This window comes from Balaenoptera acutorostrata, chromosome 1 (genome assembly GCF_949987535.1).
Source record: "Balaenoptera acutorostrata chromosome 1, mBalAcu1.1, whole genome shotgun sequence".
NCBI lineage: Eukaryota > Metazoa > Chordata > Mammalia > Artiodactyla > Balaenopteridae > Balaenoptera > Balaenoptera acutorostrata.
In genome coordinates, this window is record NC_080064.1 from 83,489,791 (window position 1) to 83,511,364 (window position 21,574).

Here is a 21,574-nt window from a genome sequence, read left to right on the forward strand (position 1 = left end):
CTGGCACAGAGCTCCTAAAACCATTGGAGTTTCCTGAGTAATAGAGTGCCTTTTGTTATTCATAATAGTTCATTATTAGTGTGAAGAAATGCAAGAGATTTTTGTGCATGGAATTTGTATTCTGCAATTTTACTGAATTTTTAAATTAGTTCTAACAGTTTTTTTGATGGCGTTTTTAGGGTTTTCTATATATAAAATAATGTCATCTACAAATGTTACAGTTGTACTTCTTTCCCAATTTGGATGCCTTTTATTTCTTTTTTTGTCTGATTGCTGTGGCTAGGACTTCCAATACTATGCTGAATAGAAGTGGCGAGTGGGCATCCTTGTCTTGTTCTTGATCTTAGAGGAAAAGCTTTCAGCTTTTCACTGTTGAGTATGATGTTAGCTGTGGGGCTGTCATACATGGCCTTTATGATGTTGAGATATGTTCTCTATGTACCCACTTTGCTGACAGATTTTATCATAAATGGATGCTGAATTTTGTCAAGTGCTTTTTCTGCATCTATTGAGACGATCATATGATTTTTATGTTTCATTTTGTTAATGTGGTCTATCACATTGATTGATATGTGGACATTGAACCATTCTTGTATCCCTGGATTAAATGCCACTTGATCATGCGTTATGATCCTTTTAATGTATTATTGAATCTGATTTTCTAATGTTTGTTGAGGATTTATCACCTTTGTTCATCAGGGATACCGGCCTGTAGTTTTCTTTTTTTGTGGTGTTTGGTTTTGCTGTCAGGGTAATGTTGGCCTCGCAAACTGTGTCTGGAAGAGTCTTCTTTTTTTTTCTTGGTGAGTTTAACTAAAGTTTTGTCAATTTTATCCTTTCAAAGAACCAGCTCTTAGTTTCATTGATCTTTCCTATTGCCTTTTTAGTCATTTCATTTATTTCTGCTCTAATCTTGGTTGTTTCCTTCCTTCTACTTTGGGCTTCTATGTTTCTTCTTTTTCTAGCTTCTTGAGGTGTAAAGTTAGGTTGCCTATTTGAGACTTTTCTTGTTTCTTGAAGTAGGCATTTATTGCTATGAACTTCCCTCTTAGAACTGCTTTTGCTGCATTCCACAAATTTTGGTATGTAACATTTCCACTTCTTATTTGTCACAAGGTATTTTTTTATTAATCTGATTTCTTCTTTGACCCATTGGTTATTTTAGCATGTTGTTTAATCTCCATATGTTTGTTGATTTTCCAGTTTTCTTTGTATAATTAATTTCTAGTTTCATACCATTGTGATCAGAAAAGTTGCTTAATATGATTTAAACCCTCTTAAACTTAAGACTTGTTTTGTGGCCTAACATATGACCTATGTCAGAAAATGTTCCATGTGCTCTTCAGAAAAATGTTTATTCTGTTGCTTTTGGATGGAATGTTCTGTAAGTATCTGTTAAGTCCATCTGGTCTAACATGTTGTTTAAGGCTAATGTTTCCTTATTGATTTTCCATCTGGATGGTCTATCCATTGATGTAAGTGGGATATTAAAATCCACTACTATTATATTTCTGTCTATTTCTCCTTTTAGGTCTGTTAATATGTGCTTTACATATTTAGTGCTTCTATGTTGGGTGCATAAATATTTACAAATGTTATATCCTCTTGTTGGATTGACCCTTTTATCATGATGCAATGCCTTCCTTCATCTCCTATTACAGTCTTTGTTTTGAAGTCTATTTGTCTGATATAAGAATAGCTACTTTGGGTTTCCATTTCCAAGGAATATTTTTTCCCATCCCTTCATTTTCAGTCTTTGTTTGTCTTTATACCTAAATTGTGTCTGCTGTAGGCAGCATATAAATGGGTCTTGTTGTTGTTTTTCTTTATCCATTCAGTTACTGTCTATCTTTTGATTGAAGAATTTAGTCATTTACATTTAGAGTAATTATCAGTAGGTATGTGCTTATTGCCATTTTGTTAATTGTTTTCGCTGTTTTTGTAGTTCCTCTCTGTTCCTTTCTTCTTCTTTTATTCTCTTTGTGGTTTGAGAACTTTCTTTAGTGGTATGCTTAGTTAGATTCATTTCTCTTTCTCTTTTATGTACTCATAGATTTTTGTAGTTACCATGAGGCTTACATATAAAAACTTATACCTGTAACAGTTTGTTTTAAGTTGATAACAACTTAAGTTGATCCCATTCTAAAGCTCAACATTTTTACCCTCCCCTCCACATTTTATGTTTTTGATGTCACATTTTACATCTTTTCCTCTGTGTATCCTTTAACAAATTATTGTAATCAGTTATTTTTACTACTTTTGTCTTTTAACCTTCCTACTAGTTTTATAAGTAGTTAATCTACTACCTTTACTATATATTTACTTTTCCAGTGATATTTATTCTTTCACATGTTACTAATTAGCACCCTTCCTTTTCAGCTTAAAGGAATCCCTTTAACATTTCTTATAAGGCCAGTTTAGTGATGGTGAACTCCTTTAGCTTTTGCTTGTGGAAAACGCTTTCTCTCTCCTTCAAGTCTGAATAGTAACTTTGCCAGAGAGGACTTTTGGCTGGAAGTTTTTTGTTTTGTTTTGTTTTCTTATAGCACTTTGAATATATTGTGCTACTCCTTTCTAGCCCGCAAAGTTCGTGCTGAAAAATTTGCTGATGGTCTTACAGGGGCTCCCTTGTCCATGACAAGTTGTTTTTCTCTTGCTCCTTTTAATATTCCCTCCTTGTCTTTAGCCTTTGACATTTTAATTATAAAGTGTCTTGACGTGGGTCTCTTTGGGTTCATCTTTTTTGGAACTCTCTGGGCTTCCTGTATCTGAATGACTATTTCCTTCCCCAAGTTAGGGAAGTTTTAAGCCATTATTTCTTCAAATAAGATTTCTGTCCCTTTCTCTCTTCTCCTTCTGGGAGGCCTATAATGTAAGTGTTAGTCTGTTTGATATTATCCTGTAAGTCCTTTAAGCTATCTTCACATTTTTAAAATTCTTTTTTCTTTTTGCTACTCTGATTGAGTTCCATTGCCTTGTCTTTCAGTTGACTTATCCTTTCTTCTGCTTCATCTGGTCTATTGTTGAGCCCCTCTAGAGTATTTTTCAGTTAGTTATTGCATTCTTCAGCTCTGTGACTTATATTTGGTACCTTCTATATTTTCCATCTCTGTGTTGAAGTTCTTGCCTTGTCCATCTATTCCTCCCCAGTTTGGGTGAGCAGCTTTATGACCATTACTTTGAACTTCTATCATGTAAATTATTTATCTCCATTTCATTAAGTTTTTTTTTCTTAAGTTTTATCTTGTTCTTTCATTTGTAACATATCCCTCTGTTTCTTCATTTTGTTTGACTCTCTGTGTTGGCTTCTATACAGTAAATGAAACAATCACTTCTCCCAGTCTTGAAGGAGTGGTTTGATGTAGCAGATGAAACTTTTTGTTCAGCCCTACCCCAGCTCTAGTTGTCCCTCACACCTCTGTGTTTGTCCAAGCAACCTATTATATTTTTAATAGCTCCTGGTAGTTGAGGATGTACCAAGACCTGTCAGTGTCTCAAAGGGGAGGACAGCAGCACCTAGATGCCAGGTGACTGGAAGCCAGACCCTTGGGCAGCAGCTTTTACAAATATGCAAATGTATACATTCCTAAGGGGCCACAAACATAAGTCTCACTGGTCACCAGAGCCAGATGATCTGGAGGTGTCCCCTGGGTGGCAATCACAGAACTCCAGGCTCCAGACAAGTGCATAAACTCCTTTCTGGGAGATACTGGTGAGCTGGAGTAGAGCAGTGTGAGAGTGCCAAGATGGCATCCACAGCCTGCGTTCCTTGAGAGCAGCTCTGTAGGCCACTAAATATGTGCCAAACCTGAAGCCTTCCCCTTAGTCCAAAGCTCCAGGACAAGCAAAGCAGCCCCTCACAGAAAAATTGGTGTGTATTCTGCAGTCCACTGTCTGTGCAGTGCCCTGTGGGTGGTAGCCTGCCAAGAACCATCCTTCTGATTGCCACACTCCATGGAACCCAAGAATCCAAGCTACTCCACCCTCAGAGTCAGGCAATCAAGGGATGTCCTCTGGATGTCAGCTGCAAAAATCAGGTACCACATGCATGTAAAGATCCCTTCCAGGAGACACTGACGCTCTGAGGCATGGCAAAGGAGAACACAAAGATAGTGCCCACACTCCGAGGACTGGAAAGGGTTACAGTTAACCCCGAGACGCATGTTCAATTAGAAGCCTATCCCTTAGGCCACAATCATGAGGATTAGCTAATAGGCCTTCTTCACAGAAAGACTTAGCTCCTGAGTCTGTTGCCTCTTACTGTGCCCTGGTGGTGATAGCTGTTTAAGAACTCTTTCTTCATTGATTACAGTCCTGTAGGATCCACTAGCATAAGTCCCACTGGCCACCAGAGTCAGGGGATATTAAGGTGTCCCCTGGCAGCAGTCACAAAAACCAGGTCACCAGATAGGGGTATGAGCTCCTTTCTGGGTGACACCAATTATTACAGTCCCAAGTGACCAGGAACACAAGCTCCCCTAGCCTTCAGAGCCAGGAGATGAAGAGGTATCTCCTTAGAGGCAGCCGCAAAACTCAGGGCATGAGATACGTGTAAAGGCTTCTGTCCGGGAGACACTGGTGCTCTGGAGCAAGCAAAGGGAGAGCACAGAGATGGCACCCTCCAGTCTCTGTCCACAGAGAATATTCCAGCAGGCTACCAGATGTGTGTGTTAAATTAGATGCCTGCCCCTCAGGCTAACACTTCAGTATAAGTAGGTGAGTCTCCTTCATTTTAAGCCTGGACTCAATCAGCTGCCTCTAAGCTGGGCCCTGGACAGGTGAGTCTGAGCACATACGCCCTTTAAGTGGCATTTCTTAGATTGCTACCATCTTGTGGGTCTCAGGATGTGAGCCCTGTTGGTTTTCAAAATTAGATGTTTTGGGGGCTCATATCTCAAGTGCATGTCTTAAAAGTGGGGATGCCTGATGTGGGGTTTGAACACTTTGTTCCTCATGGAGAAGCTTTGGGTTCTGAGATCCCTCCTGGTTGTGGGTCACTGTGCCAAGAGTGGGGCTTATGGTGAGATTGTATCCTAGACTCTCCTACCCACTTTGATGTGTTTTTATTCTCCTTTGCCTGATGTGTAGCCATCACTCAGCTAGACTTTAGGTTTTTTTTTTTTTTAAACATTTATTTATTTATTTATTTATTTATTTATTTATTTATTTTTGGCTGTGCTGGGTCTTCGGTTCGTGCGAGGGCTTTCTCTAGTTGCAGCAAGTGGGGGCCACTCTTCATCGCGGTGCGGGGACCGCTCTTCATCGTGGTGCGCGGGCCTTTCACTATCGCGGCCCCTCCCGTTGCGGGGCACAGGCTCCAGACGCGCAGGCTCAGCAGCTGTGGCTCACGGGCCCAGCTGCTCCGTGGCATGTGGGATCTTCCCAGACCAGGGCTCAAACCCGTGTCTCCTGCATTAGCAGGCAGATTCTCAACCACTGCGCCACCAGGGAAGCCCTAGGTTTTTTTTAAAGAGGAAATTGCTCCATATGTAGCTGTAGACTCACATGTCTATGAGGGGAGGTGAGTTCAGGATCTCCCTACACTGCCATCTTCTGAAGAATTTGAACAGAGGGTTGACACCATCTGACCTAGATTCTGAAAGGATCTCTCTGAACATAGCATAGTGTGGAAAACAGACTGGTAGGAGATGATGACAGAAGAAGGAGGCTTGGACTGGGAAGGTTGTGTAGAGGTGGTGACAAGGGATCAGATTCTGAATCTGTTTCTAAAGTCGAGCCAACAGCATTCACTGATGGATTTTTGGTTCCTGGACTTAAGTTTCAAATGAGGGTTCTGAGAGTCCAAGTTGAAAGACCTTAGAAAGAATAAGATTTTTTTGAAAATTGAAGTATAGTTGATATAGAATGTTGCGTTAGTTTCTGGTGAACAGCAAAGTGATTCAGCTATATATGTGTGTGTACATACATACACACACACACACACACACACATATATATATATACTTTTTTAGATTCTTTTCCATTATAGGTTATTATAAGATACTGAATATACTTCCCTGTGCTACACAGTCTTTGCTGTTTATCTATTTTACACATAGTATTGTGTATATGTTAACCCCAAACTCCTAATTTATCTCTCCCCACCCCACCCTGTTATCACCTCTGGTAATCATAAGTTTGTTTTCTATGTCTGTAAGTCTATTTTTGTTTTGTAAATAAGTTCATTTGTACCATTTTTTTTAGATTCCACATATAAGCAATATCATATGATATTTGTCTTTGTCTGACTTATTTCACTCAGCATGACAATCTCTAGGCCCATCCATGTCAATGCAAATGGCATTCTTTTCTTCTTTTTTATGGCTGAGTATTATTCCACTGTATATATGTACCACATCTTCTTTATCCATTCATTTGTTGATGGACATGTAGGTTGCTTCCATGCCTTGGCTACTGTAAATAGTGCTGCTTTGAATATTGGGGTGCATGTATCTTTTCAAAGTATAGTTTTCTCCAGATATATGCCCAGGAATGGGATTGCTGGATTATATGGCAACTTTATTTTTAGTTTTTTAAGGAACCTCCATACTGTTTTCCATAGTGGCTATATAAATTTACATTCCCACCAACAGTGTAGGAGGGTTCCCTTTTCTCCACACCCTCTCCAGCATTTTTATTTATAGACTTTTTAATGATGGCCATTCTCACTGGTACCTCATTGCAGTTTTGATTTTCATTTCTCTAATAATTAGCAATGTTGAGCATATTTTCATGTGCCTATTAGCCATCTGTATGTCTTCTTTGGATAAATGTCTATTTAGGTCTTCTGCCCATTTTTTGATTGGGTTGTTTGTTTTTTGTTATTGAGTTGTACGAGCTGTTTGTATGGTTTGGAAATTAATCCCTTGCCAGTTGCATTGTTTGGAAACATCTTCTCCCAGTCTGTAGGTTGTCTTTTTGTTTTGTTTATGGTTTCCTTTGCTGTGCAAAAGCTAATAAGTTTGATTAGGTCCCATTTGTTTGTTTTTGCTTTTATTTCTTTTGCCTTGGGAGACTAACCTAAGAAAACATTGTTATGGTTTATGTCAGAGAATGTTTTGCCTATATCCTTTTCTAGGAGTTTTATGGTATCATGTCTTATATTTAAGTCTTTTAGCCATTTTAAGCTTATTTTTGTGTATAGTGTGAGAGTGTGTTCTAACTCCATTGATTTACATGTGGCTCTCCAGCTCTCCCAAAACTACTTGATGAAGAGACTGTCTTTTCTCCATTGTATATTCTTGCCTCCTTTGTCAAAGATTAATTGGCTGTAAGTATGTGGGTTTATTTCTGGGCTCTCTATTCTGTTCCATTGATCCATATGTCTGTTTTTGCACCAGTACCATGCTTTTTTGATTACTGTAGCTTTGTGGTATTGTCTGAAGTCTGGGAGGGTTATGCTTCCAGCTTTGTTCTTTTTCCTCAGGATTGCTTTGGCAATTCTGAGTCTTTTATGGTTCCATATAAATTTTAGGATTATTTGTTCTAGTTCTGTGAAAAATATCATGGGTAATTTGATAGGGATCACATTAAATCTGTATATTGCTTTGGGAAGTATGGCCATTTTAGCAATATTAATTCTTCCAATCCAAAAGTATGGGATACTGGAATAAGACTTAAACTAGATGAAAAGGGGAGGCTGGGGATCTGAAGAACCTAATTACCTTTACCCTGTGGAGGGGGACACTTACCTGGAAACACCTGGTCAAGATACCAGGCAAGCAAGCCATACAGAGCAGCATCAATAAGCATCATCTTCATGGACATCAGAAAACTGAATTCATCCCCTTCCATGGGACTATTCCCAATATTGTTCCACTGTAGCCCCAGGCCTTGCTCTTCAAAGCGAGCCAGGTACTCAGTACCAAACCCAAATGCCACAGGAGACAGCAGGCTCTGCAGTGGGGCAAAAAGGGCATGAAAGATGAGCAGAGGGTCCTTTACCCAACCCAACAGAAATCTACAAGGTAGGGAGGAGGGCCAAAAGAGGATCCATGTTGTATCCAGGTGTAAGACCACCCCAGGGAGTGGGTAAGGCAGTCTTCCCACAGGAATATAATTCTGGGAATACCTTTCAGGCCTCAGGGACCCCCACCCAATACTCACTGGGCCACCTCTCACCTGTCCAATGGAACACAGTAGTATACAGGAGAAGACAAAACCACATAGCATAACACAGCAAAGGACCAAAGGTCTTCATGTTTATCTTCCTAACTTTCCCCCCTTCTTCCTACCTCTTTCTTAAGATCTTATAGTTTTTGGTAGAACAAAGCAGCTTACTTGAGCTGCTTTGTGAGAATCCCATTAGAAGTGTCCATAAAGTCATCAGTGTTCTAGGGCAAGCTAGAGGGCTAGGCAGGGGATGGTCTCATGACCTCCTGACCTCTGTCAGCCAAAAAGCCCTCAGGTTACATTGACTATCACTTTTTCCCATCTCCAGACTGGGGACAATCATTTTCTTAGGTTCTCCTTGGAGAGCCCAAGTAACTGAATAGGTGGCATACAGAAGGAAGTCTGAAGAGGAAGTTCCCCATCCACATCCCCACAGGTGGTCCATGGCATGGCAGAAAGCACATAAGCACATGCAGAGGGATGAGCTATTCCCACTTGCTCTGCTGGGTGACCTACCTCTAGTTTGAAGGACCCACGGTGGTGTTCAGAGTGTCTCTCTGCAGAAGGAAGGGATTCTCTAGCTATATGTTCACAAAAACCATTAAAAAAAATCTCAGCCCAGCCCTGGTCCACAGAGCTTCCAGAACTATAGCTTCCTGGTAGACCCACACACAAGAAACTAGTTGTGGCTTCAAAGTACCAACTGTCTATGCAGTGTACCAAGATAGTCCAGCTCTGCCTACAGGCTGAGTCATAAGGATTTCTTGCCCTTTGTGATCATGTTGGAAAATTGGGTGCCATAAATGACAGCAATTAATTCTTATTTAACATGAGAAATAAAAGGCAGATGCCCTGGCAACACTAGAGCCAAATAAGTTTGAGTCGTGAGAACAAGTTTGACTTAGATTTTCCCCAACGAGAAGCCAGTGGTAGTCCTTTCTCAACTGCATTGTACAAAGAAGTACGGATAGGGAGATTCTGGAGGACAAGGAAATTTTCACCCTACAGGGCTTAGAAGCTATTTAGCCTGGTTATGAGAGGGTGTAAATAGATCATTTGAAAACAATTAGAGAAAAAGACAGGGTTGTTTGGGCATTGTGAAGAGGTCTCTAAGGCAATCCAGAGTCAATTTCCAGAGACCTCTCTTGGCAAGAGGGCCTGACTGGCTCATTTCTGCACCCCTCTCTGAGTGCACTGGTAGAACATGACAAGGACACTGTAGAGCTGTTCCAATTCAAATTCTTTTGGAGAGAAACAAAAACTTTTAATTTACGGAAACATCTTTCTAGACAGAATAGTTAGGGGGCAAGCTCCCTCCCTTATGAATCTTCTCAAATGTTAGGAAAAAAAACCTGAGTGAAATGGGCCCAGTTGTTCTCCCCTTATGGATACACAAAGGGACCCATGAGCTGAACTGGTTTTCAATTACTTCCCAGGGCAGACTAATCAAGCAGATTTGGTGAGGAGGAACTCTTCGATTGCTCAGGGTGAAGAATGCTCCCACTTTTGTACCTGTGCCTTCAAACCTTGTGTTCCTTTGTGCCAAAAGGCAAAGTGGATCCCCTCAAAGGGTGAGCCGGTCCTCTCAGACTGCTACATACCCCTCAGATGGAATGCATCACATTCTAGGTGTAAGCCCAGGGTTCCTTACCACAGCCAGCTTCAGGTCGGCCGTCATTCGGTCCTGCCAAGCAAAGCAGAGAATGTGTGGCAGGTAGAGGGTGAAGTAGATGATACCACTACAGGCTGCTGCCAGGCTGGCCTTGGAGAAGAAGGTGCTGAGCAGGAAGCACTGCATGATTGTAGCAGTGGAGAAAGCCAACAGGAATAGGAAGAGGATGAATGGATTGCTATAATGCAGGATCCTTCCATGCTGAAACGAAAGAGACCACTTGAGTCAGTAATTTCCACGCACATCCAGGGGCACCACCCCTCTCAGGATTGACCTCTGTGCTGTGATTCTGGGGCTTTCAGAAGCCCTCTGCCCCAAAGGGATCTCTCCCATCAGCCTGTTGTTGGTGTCCAAATTTCCACATTTAAGACTCAATGTGTTGAGTTCCTTTAATTCTAATTATGTCATTTTTCCCCGGGAGGGTAACATATTAAGCTACCTATCAGTACTGAGTAATTATTATGTGTTCACTAAGGAAATCCTTGGGAAGGGGATAGTGTGGAGAAATAAGCCTAGAGCAGGGGAGGAAAATCTGCAGAGGGGGTCTTGGAGCATCAGTAGCTCTTGGGATATACTGAGTAGATGAGGAACAAAAGAGGGAGGTGGGAGACCATCCAACAAGCTTTAACATTTTGCCTGGGGCCTGGCCTGCTAACTTAATCATTTATATTGGGTTGGCCAAAATTTTCGTTCGGGTTTTTCCGAAACATCTTACAGAAAAACCCTAACGAAATTTTTGGCCAACCCAATACTTATATTCTGAGATTTGCCTCTCACATAGATAAAAATATCAGTAGTTAATCCACATCACTTGGAAGTGGATTAATCCTCCAGACCCATAATATCATACAAATACATTTCGTAGAACCTGTGGGCAATATTCAGTATCTTTCATGTTAACTAGTGGGTCAATCACTTTGGCTATGTAGAAAATAGGACCAAACTAGGTATTTTTAATAAGTGAGCTGCTGTCCGGTTACATTAAAGGATAAATTGAGACATTCAAATTTATTAGGCCTTCTTGGTTCTCTTTTGCCATAGGCCTCCTACAGGATTTTTACCTATGAGGTATCCTCCTATGAGGATTTTTACCCTTTGCACATAACTCCAAATTCATATAGATCATCCTGTTCTTTTCTTGGGAACATAAAGGTACAAACTGGTTCACCTCTTGAATTGGTTCTGATTAACTGGTAGTGGGGCACTGGGTTTCTCTCAGTAGAAAAGAGAGACCAAGTAGCAATATATATAATGGGCATGTAAGATTTGAGTAGAAAAAATGTGCCACTTATCTCCTGCTGCTACCGTTTCTTCTTCATTCATGCTGTCATGCCTGCCAGACACTGACAGAACAGATTGGAAAATGGAATAAAACAAATGGCAAAGGAGGTGGAAGAGAGCCATGCTTAACTAGAAGCAAACTTTGAGGAAATCTAAATAAAAGTCAACGTTAAGACTCAGAGTTCCTGATTTTGTGTGAAAGCACTCCCCACATTACCCTGGGAAGCTCACTCCTCATCCTTAATCACATGCAACTCAATAAAAGCAAGACCATGACTGAACATGTGGCTTCTGGCTGGAAGAACTTTAAGATGGTTGCTGTTATTCTCAGAAGAATGAAATTAATTTCTTATCTCAGCTCAAAGCAAAGCCCTACAAACTTCTAGGCTATATAATTTCTCATTGACTTCAGGCAGAGATGAAAGTCATTTGGCTGACCCAACAATTTCACTGGCCTTGTCTTCTTCTAATGACCACTTTTCTTTTTTGTTCTTAACAGCTTGAATAACAATGGAACCTTTCCATTGTCCCAGCTTCCAGTTTCTTTCCTGCATAGTTGAGGTGGGAAGGAACGACAGGGGAAAGATGAGAGCGTCATTCAAAGGAAAATCCTATTTTGTTGTGGAAAGCTCTGTTTCCGCCATCACTGGAAACTGGAACAATGTCCTGGTTCCCACAAGGAGAAACCCCTTTGTGCAAGAAACTCTTAGTAAACATTCTTTACCTCACGTCCTAAAAGCTTTGAAGTCCTAATGTCCATTCTTAGGAAGGCAAATCTCAATGCCACTTATTAGCAACAAATCTCAGGGCCATTGCAAGATGTCGTGCATGCATTTTGACTCCTTTAATTCTGAGGACACAAAATGTCTTAGTAGTGGGGAAAGGAGTAGACTGAAGGATGGGAAGGAACAAGGGACCCCTAGAGGAAGACAAGTTTCTCAGCTTCTCCCCTCATCTCTGGAACTCTGGGACCCTTTGTGTATTTAAAGCTACATTTGGGTCTGGTCAGATTGAGCAGACTGACCTCTACATCAGCATTGGTTTTGATTGGGCTCTAGCACAGGGTTTGGCTAAGGCCACAGCTCACTGAATCTCAGTGCAACACTTAAACTAAAAGCATTCAGACTTAGTACATTTTACTGCAAAGAGAAGGGGCAGGATTTGGTTTAACTGGATATGTGTTGGTTGGACAGGATATGGGATGGAACATTCTTGGATCAGGTAGGCACCAGGTATCATCCAGCATAACAAGGGACACAGTCAGAATCTGTGCATCAGCACATATATCGCTTAGTGCAAGGAACTCTTAATATCATCATGGTAAAGAGGCAGAACAAGCTTAATGACACTATATCAGAAGATTGCAAAGCTTGAAGTCTAAGGCTTATACTAAATCCCATCAAATAAATATAAAAAGTTACCTAAATTTATGTCCTATCATTCAACAAATACAAAAGATCATCTACTGTGGAGGAGTTAAACATGAAGCACAGCAGTGTGTTATGAAATAATGTTTTATTTACAGGTCTAACTTGCAAGGGAGCTGCAAGTTTGCAGAGGATGGACCTATGCATGCTATCTGCACCTATAAAATTCCTGTCACTGAGAAAGGATGGACTCCAAATTCCACCCCTTAAAACAGAGAGGTCTTAGAGATTTTGTAGGCAGCAGAATGTTCTTTGGTCAAGCCATGAATGGTGTGACATGATGGTAATTAATAAACATTCCAGATCTCCTCTCCTAATACACTGAAAAGGCTCTCCACATTCCCACCCCAGCTGGTGGTTGGGACAGTAATCCCAAGAAAAGAAATGAAATGGATTCATTTCTTCTGTATTTGAAAAGAGAGAACGCTTTGCACACACAATCTCCCTGTGCTGGTCTCTGCTAACAGCAGCTTTCCCAGATAGTCCACGTAATGGGGTTGGATAATCTATGTAGATTGTGGTTCCCCAGGCAGGAAGTGGGAGCAGGGAAGATGCTATGACGCAGTGGCTCTTCAGGGAAGACTTTGTCTAAGTGTCTTCCACCTTGGCTGAAATGGCCAGGCAGCTACATGTCATGCTATCTTTGGTGGCCAGATGACTAATCTAGGCACAAGTTCATTAACAGGAAGAAAAGTGGGAGGAATAAAATTATTCTAGGTTTTCTGAACCTTCTCCATCTGGCTTACCATGATGAATATCGTCAGGAAACAGATGCTTATCGACATGATAGAGAAGCTGTCCAGGAACCAGGTACACCAAATCACTGTGTTGGAGACACCCTGATTTTTCAAGGTCTCCTTCAGTCTCAACTCCTTCTCCAAGACGATGCTCTTTACTGTCATGGAGACAGAGTAGATCCAGGCCAGCACCATGAAGATAGGGAAACAGCGGTTCAGGATGATCATAAAACTAAAGCAAGAGGAGAGAAGCAGAATAGTAGATTGCCTTGTACCTGGTGGAGGTGGAGTAAATGTTTGTTGAATGAATATGTTGAGAACAAAGCCCAGGTGGAGGGAAAGGCAGAAAAATCTCCACCGGGCACTCAATGGACTTGACTCTTTTAATACATTGCACTTTGTCCCAAAGGATTACTTTTTCTTTAGAGCAAAAGACTGTAGCCTTTTGGTTAGCCCAGATGAAAACTCTGTGAGTAAAATGTGTAAATAAAATTGTACTATGTATGTTATATAGTATAGATGTTCTTTATAAGATCTCAGACAGCTTTTTGGTTAGTCCAGATGAGTGCTCTGTAAGTGAAATGTGTAAATAAAATCATACTATGTATGTTACATAGTATAGAGCTTCTTGTAAGATCTCCCAGGAAAGGATTGCAGACTTGATGATGCGGGATGTGACTGGAATAGGTAGATACATGCTAACTGACACTGAAGCCCAAGAAGGTGGACAAAGGGAACTGGTGGTGGTGAGGTCAATAACTGGGCTCCCCAAGGGGTCAGCCAGTGAAGCGCTGTCTACCCAGGAGGATCAAACCCCAGTTATACAGGAAGGGGCACAAAATAACTAATCAGTATGGCACTTTCAGAAGGCAACTGACCCAGCAACAAATCAATCAGTGATTCAATAGTCACTGACTCCACCAGCCATGTACTGGTGGAGTACCTCCATGGATATTCATTCCAGTAAGCAGGGCAGAGTTGATATTCTGGAATTACTCTACTGTGAACTTTACATATGTTTTCCCTGTGCTTGATGTGCTAGTAAAAGCCCTTGAGATTATTATTTCTTGAAAACTGTTGGGTGTCACAGGAAGGGCCCAATTCCAGCGTGGGAGGGTTTCACTCAAGATGGCCCTAGGGAGAGAACCATAAATTCATAATGCCTGCCCTTCTGGGACCTGCCACCAGAGGGCTCTCCCACATTGAATGGCCAGAATCCCTACCACCTCCTCACTGTTTACCCCACTTCCTTGCCGGTTACTCCTATTCTGATCTTAGAAGTAGAGCTGGGCTTTTGCCCCGGCTCCATTTCCCATCTCTGCCTATTGTCCAAACGTAAACTGACTGCAGAACAGCCCCTGTTATCTCTTTTAGTCTTCTGTAGAGCTGAAGGAGAACGGACTGGACTGAGGTGTTACACCCATACTGGGCTTTATTTTACTACCTTGCCAGCTGGCAATTTGACTCTTCCTTTTACAGGCTGTGCACGTTTATCTCCTCCCTGAACCCCGCAAACCCACACGTACACTATGGTGAACTTCCCAGTTTTCTTCTAGGAGTTGAATCCCTAAGCCAACTGCAGATCTCTGCTGCTGTCCTTGGGAGCATTTCTGCCCCCATCCACCATAGTAAATGAGCCCTCCCAGCCGCTTCTCCCTCTTTGTCCCTCCCTCTACCACCCCCCAAATGCATGTTCAGAAAACAGTGGGCTACTTGCTTAGTTTGCTACTGGCCAGCAAATGTACAGGCCTGGGGATGGGGGTGGGCAGGCAGGGAGGGCCCAAGCTCATCCAAGACATCCCTCTACCTTTTCATTAAGCATACATCATGAGAATGTTAATTAGGGAAGGAGCTGCATTATTCCAAGGCTCCTAGGAACCGGACCTACTTGTGATGCAGAGTCCTAATTTGCTGTTTTGGCAGTCACTGGGCAAACACTCTGACCTGAACCCTTCCACATACCAAACATACTACGTAGTGGAAATTTTAAAAGCCTTTGTCCCCTCCCCCAACCTCACTTCCCCTGCTTTAATTTTCACCTTCCCTTTTCCACCCACAACACCAGCTCCTTTCTCCCACTTTACTTGTCCATCTGACCCTGCCCGGAGTCGAGGAGAAGCAGGCTTCTCAATCAGAGCTCCATTCTCCCGGAGCCGGCCCCAGGCCCCGGGTTTTTTTCTCCAAAGAGATTGAAGCCTGGGGAGCACCTCCACCTCACCCCACCCCAGCAACCTGATCAGCTTGTCCTGGAGGGGGATTGGGACCTCAGACTCACGAGTCATCCACGAAGCAGGGGTAAGGCATCTGCTGGAGGTAGATTCCAACTGGAACCTCAGCCTGGGCCTGACTCCTTGTGATCCCCTGTTCAACCATGTCCTGCAGATAGGCAAACCCACCCCAGATGTATCGGAAGTCTTCCACAGGATCAGCTCTGGGGCCAGAATCCCAGTACCTAAGAAGAAACCGGAGAGAGGGACAAAGGATGGGAATGGGAATGGACAGCTCACTCACTGGTCGTAAGCACGAGGGGACTCCGTATTCACTCTCCTGAAACTTTCCCCTGAACTTTTCCACACTATTTGATTCTATTTTCCAGTTCACAGGTTAAATCTCAATTATGAACATTAGCCACAGCACGATTTGTAATTGCTTTCATTCAAGTACTCTACTTTGAGCTTTACAAAATATCTTACTTCCTCTGATTTAACTTAATTTGATTTACAGGCTGAGTCCAGTCTCAGTCCCCTACCCTGTACCAAACGTAATTTCCCAGTGACTTTGGTGAAACCTCATTTGCAGAATCTCTATGTGAAGATAACTCAGTACCTAGAGGTTTTCATCTCCAAATTGCACAAAGGCCAGCCAGGGACAAGTGTTGAGTTGAGGGGGTAAAGACAGAGTAGCTGAACTCTCCTGGTCCCACCAACTAGCAGGATCTACTGTCTAGCTTAGTTCTTTGATATCAACGTGCTTCTGTGCCTTTCTGAGTAACCTTTTTGCCCCTGAAGGAGATGGGTGGCCTGAGCCCACAGGAGCCCCCTTTCCTCGCCTCATACATCACTGGGGATGCCCAGGTCCTTCTGAGATCTCCTGAAACATCACCTGTCTTTGATCTTATTGGTTTTCTCCACCACATCTATGTCCATTCGGATCTTGTACTTCACATGGGGTGGTAGGGAGCTGGTCCAGGGATACATGTCAGGAAATACCACACCAGCCCAGAACCTGTTTTCCTCCAGCAGAGACAAGGCTCGTTGGGTGAGTTGAAATTCATCATCGTAGCTTTCAAACTTATCCAGGATCAAGCACTGTGGATAATCACAAAGGTTGAGAGAGTCTGAGGAGCACCACCTGCAAAGACTCAACTGCAAGAAAATGGCAGAGGATCAGGGCTGCTGCCCCAGGGGATGGGTCAAAAGCAAGGAGACCTATAAACTTACTGTTTGCTTAACTCCGGGGTCTGGTGTCAAGTTTTCAATGTGTCTAGATTTGGGGGTGAAAGGGGGCTTAGGAACGCTGACTTGCTCTCATCCCTTCAGATTTAGTGAGGACCGCACTATCGGGCTGTCCAAGTATGCAAGTCGTCAAAATGACAAAAATACTCCCAACTCTCACTCCCCAGCATGGGGAGTCGAGGGAGTGGGGTCACATCAGATACAAGCTGCTTTGAAGATCAGAAAGCCTGCTAATAAAAGAGTTTTAAAGAGAGAGAGAAACAGTCCCAGCGGTAAACCTTCCTGCCTCTCTGCAAACACACAAGGATGGCCAGCTGAGGCAAGAACAAGGAGGAAGAAAGAAAATAACAGAAAGCCAAAGTGATTTCCTCAGGGAAATCATTTCCAGTTACAATTTTATGACAGGTAATGAGGATGGAGAAGGAATTTCCTAACATGTCTTTTTTTTTCTCCCCCGGAAGAGAAAACAATCATTACCCAGAAAAGAGCAAAACTAAGAATTTCTTGTAATTTGAATATTGGGAGTTGTCCACTTTTACAGATTTGTTAAAGCATTGTATTGTACTTGGATGTGTTTTATCCTTAACCTCCTCTTTCTATAATACACTGGGGTTATTGTGCGATGTTTCTTTCTTAGAATGTAACTCACAAGAGGTCAGCTGGCCTTGTCTTGATTAATCTGTTCATGGGATACTTACTGAGAGCCTGCAATGTGCCAGAGCCTGCTTGGCTCCAGGGATACAAGGAGGAAAGATAAAATCTCTTACTGAAAGAAACTCCAGACCTAATGAGGGAGAGGGTTGGAGTAAACCAACAATCAGAATGCAGAATGATCAGGTTCTGGTGAAAGCAAGCCTAGGATAGTCTAGCAGCCCAGTGGAGGGATGAGGCTAAGTCTACCGGGGGTTGGGGGGGGGTGTCCCAGAGGGCTGCCTGGAGGAAGAGACTCCTGAGCAGGATGAGAATAAGCAGGAATTAGCCAAGGGAAGAAAGCAAGAGAAAGGTCAGCTCAGGCACAGGGAACAGCTCGCAGGGTTTCCGGAGACCTGCAAGAATAGAATAGTGGTTCCCTTCCTTGGCTGTGCTTTAGAACCACCACGGAGCTTTAAAAAGACAACTATACTCAAGTCCCACCCCAAACAATGAAATCAGGTTCTCAAGAGGCAGGGCCAAGTCATCAGCATTTTGTCAAACACTCCCCAGCTTGTGCCAATGTACAGAGAAGAACGTAGGTGAGCAGAGGTGAGAGGTAAGAGATGTGTACTAAGAAGGCAGGTGGGGCCCAGGTCAGTTGCCCTGCTGGGTTTGCAGGGTGACCGGCCAACTGAGAGGTTTCATGGGATGCAGGGCTTTCCATGCTAAAATCAGGAGTTTCCTGGCAAACCCTAAAAAGCCACAAGAAACCACTGTAGGGTTTTAAGCAGAGGTAGGACATATGAGATCAGACCATGTTTCTGAAAGATCACTGGTGGTGGGAAGGGGGAGCAGGAAGCCTGGTTAGAAGGCTGTTGATGTAACACAGGCTTAAAGGAACACATTTACTCTCCCACAGAGCCTGTGAGTTACCTGGAATCCTCATTTTATTGAAGAGGAGACCTACCAGAGGTCACGCAGCTAGACAGTGGCAGAGCCTGCATTCTCTCCCCATTTTTCAACGCCAGGCCCAGACTTCTTCCCACACCAGGAGCCACAGGCAAAGCCTGACCCACAGGCTCTCCATGTGCTCACGATTGTCTTGCAAAGTAAGAGAGCACAGCTATTACTTATGTCTCTATTTTAAAATAATCTGTCTCTCTCTTCTTTTAAATCAGTTTGTTGAGTTTAGGACTGCATATATAGAGTTTTAGTACTGACAAACAGAGTGAACTTGAAATTAAATTTCTAAAATAATCAGGAAAGTTCTTGGGGAGATGGAAATTCTCTGCAGTTTCTTTTAGCTGTGACACACACACACACACACACACACACACAGTATTCTACCAATTCCCTCATAGCATCACAGGGCACTTGGACAGACAGAGTCATAGAGGGGTCTTACAGTCTGATGTGCTTGCTTACTGATGAGGAAACTGGCATCCTAGGGCCTTGCCCCAGGTCAGTATAGGTCAGAAGCAGAATATGAATCCATGTTTTCAAGTGTCAAGCCTGAAGGGTGCTGCTGTTCCTTCACATTGCTCTAAGAGTAAGCCATACTCCAACTACGAAGTCAGAGCAACAGAATTCCTAAACAAGATCTCTTGCCCCTGTCCAGTAGATCAGCACTGTCCAGTAGAACTTTCTGCAGTGATGGAAATGTTCTATTTCTGCCCTATCCAACATGGTAGCCAGTAACCACATATGGCTATTGATTGAGTACTTGAAATGTGGCTAGTGCATCTGAGGCACTGAATTTTTCACTTTAATTTATTTAAATTTAAATAGCGACATGTGGTTACTGCATTGGTTAGCACAGCTCTAGAGACAGTAAGCTCCCGGAGGTCAGGGGCCATGTCTTATTCATTAGGTCTCTGGAACAGTATTTCCTCATGAAAGGGACTCAATAAGTGTTTACTGAATTGAATTAATTCAAATTTAGAAGTCCCAAATGCTGCAAGAAATATAACTTTACTACTGTGTGTTTTGAACATAATCCTGTGCACCCGAAATCAGATGGTAAACTAGGAGAAATTAGTGAAAGGTGAATTTTTGATATAATGTCAGTAAGAGTATAACTCTCAGCGAAGCAAAAAAGCTAATAAAAACAAACACATTTTAATAATGTGACTTTCCGAGCAATCTAGCCCATTCTCTTTGAACTCTCCTTTCATGTCTTAAAGGGAAATCTATACTGGAATAAGCGCTGATGTTTTCAGTGATATCGTTGAGTCCTGCAATGACGTGGGCTCCATCCTGGCTCTTTTATCAGGCAGCTGATTCACAGTCATGTTTCCTGCTGTATCCCCCTAGGGCTGGTACCCTGATACTCTCTGGAAAAACAAAACCAAAAGGTTCTCAAACACTCATTTTTACCCTGAAACATCTGACCCATTTTCAAAGTTGAATTATCATCTTTGGAAAGATGGTACAGGGTAGTGTTTGAATGCCATCCCCACTCTGCTGTTTCCTAACTGTGTGGCCTCTCTTTCCCTATCTGCGAGCTGGAGATACGCCTACCTCACAGGTGTGTTCTAAGGATCACATGAACTTGTTTGGGAAGGGCCAGCCAGTGCCGCCTGGTAAGAATAAAAGCTGATGCTTACTGCAGGCTCACAATATGACCAAAACTGGTCCAAGGGCTTTGCTTATATTAACCCCTTGAATCATCACAACCACTTTACGATTATCACTCCAAGCTCTCTTAAGAGGCATGATGAGCAAACTTCCCCTGGAGAGAGCCTGTGTTTTAACCATGTAGGATACTAAACTATTTCACAAGTAATGAGGACTCGATGAATACCATTTTTATTACTGTTTTTGCAAAATATCTTGAAAATCAAAAGAGTCTAGTGGCTTTTAAGCCCCTGCCAGGTTACCTTTCATTTATGACAGCTGTTTGTCTGGGGAAGAAGGCAGTTATCTTTTAAAAACAATATGGCTGGGAACATAACCCATCCCAAGCTGATCCATAGCAACTCATCTAGTTAGAACAATGGTACGGACAGAAGCCAAAGCTCTGTGTCCACCTGGGCAATGGAGGGTGGCAGTGGGGTGGATCCTAAGCCACTGGTGTTCACTAGCTTGCTCATTGGCCATTAGGTGAAAGTCAGACAACTCTACCAGAGGAAGGTCTTATGAAGCTAATCCAGAACATCTTCCTGAGGTCAAGGCAGAGCAATTGCAGATTTGGACATGAGTCAGAACTCCCTGGGTCATCCACTGAGGTATGACTCATGATGTACCCTTGCATTCTCATGGGGAGGCCACCTGGCTAACAGCAAATGACCTCGTTCCCTTTTGGTACTTGCTCTGGTCCCTGAAGTTAAGATCTTGGCTAACGAGCATGTATATTGATGAGAGTGTGTACATGAGTGTGTTTGGGAGGCAATGATGAATGACTAAACCCTTAACCAAGGTTATGGATTTTGACATATCTGGTGTGGTCTGATTAGCTTGTAAGTTAACACATAGTAGGTTCTAATGAGACTGAAGCCACAGAGTCTGTTTATAAAAACTATTTGGTTCTACACAGAGAGAAACTGTGTGACCATGGATGTTAGGGAAGAATACTGTAGGTAGGTAAGTAATGGCTAGTGTAAGAGGCTCAGCATAAAAATAGCACCAGTACTGGGAAAAAAATTCAAAGGGCATCTTCGCTGATTAAAAATTCGTTGTCTCACAGCTTCAGAGGCAGATTCTGGGCAAATTTTGCAAGCAGAATTCAGAATCTCAAAGAGAATTGTTATAATGCCCTGTGATAGCCAAGGGCAGTAAAGCAAGAGAAGAGGTTTCCTTGTCTCCTTCCGTTCCCAACTACTGTGGCCAAACTCTGGGTGGCAGGACCACTGCCATTTGAAGCCCACACATATCCTACAATTCCTTGTTTGTTGTTTTGCTGATACTCACCAGGAACCAGAGTGCACCCTGGCGGAAGAGGTGTGGCTCTCTCCAGGGCAGGCAGCTGTGTTTAAGACCTCTGGAGAATGCAGTCACTTGTTTACACAGCTAAATCAAACACTACCTTGGGAGAAGAAGCTGCAGTAGCAGCAGGCTTCCTTCTTCAACTGTGACCTCTCCAACTCTAATTCAAACACATTAAATAATAGATAAATTATCTATTAAGTGGGAAACGATGTCCAGTGGAGGCAAAGAGAGAAAGAATCTCTTTTTCTGCTTGAACCTGATAATCAAAGGGGATTGGCACTCTGTGCTGACACAGTACTTTGACTAATACACCCAGGACATGTGAGGGAT

General features: G+C 42.6%; 1 protein-coding gene across 1 annotated transcript in view; it reads right to left on the reverse strand.

The window, feature by feature from the left end:
• Nucleotides 1–21,574, reverse strand: part of ABCA4 (ATP binding cassette subfamily A member 4) — a 145,274-nt gene that overhangs the window by 63,567 nt on the left and 60,133 nt on the right. The window contains exons 12-16 of the mRNA XM_057528069.1: nt 16,332–16,537; nt 15,505–15,681; nt 13,239–13,461; nt 9,764–9,985; nt 7,692–7,896 (exon numbers count right to left, since the gene is read on the reverse strand). Of these exons, the coding sequence (XP_057384052.1) occupies nt 7,692–7,896; nt 9,764–9,985; nt 13,239–13,461; nt 15,505–15,681; nt 16,332–16,537 (1,033 nt within the window). The remainder of the gene's footprint in view (nt 1–7,691; nt 7,897–9,763; nt 9,986–13,238; nt 13,462–15,504; nt 15,682–16,331; nt 16,538–21,574) is intronic.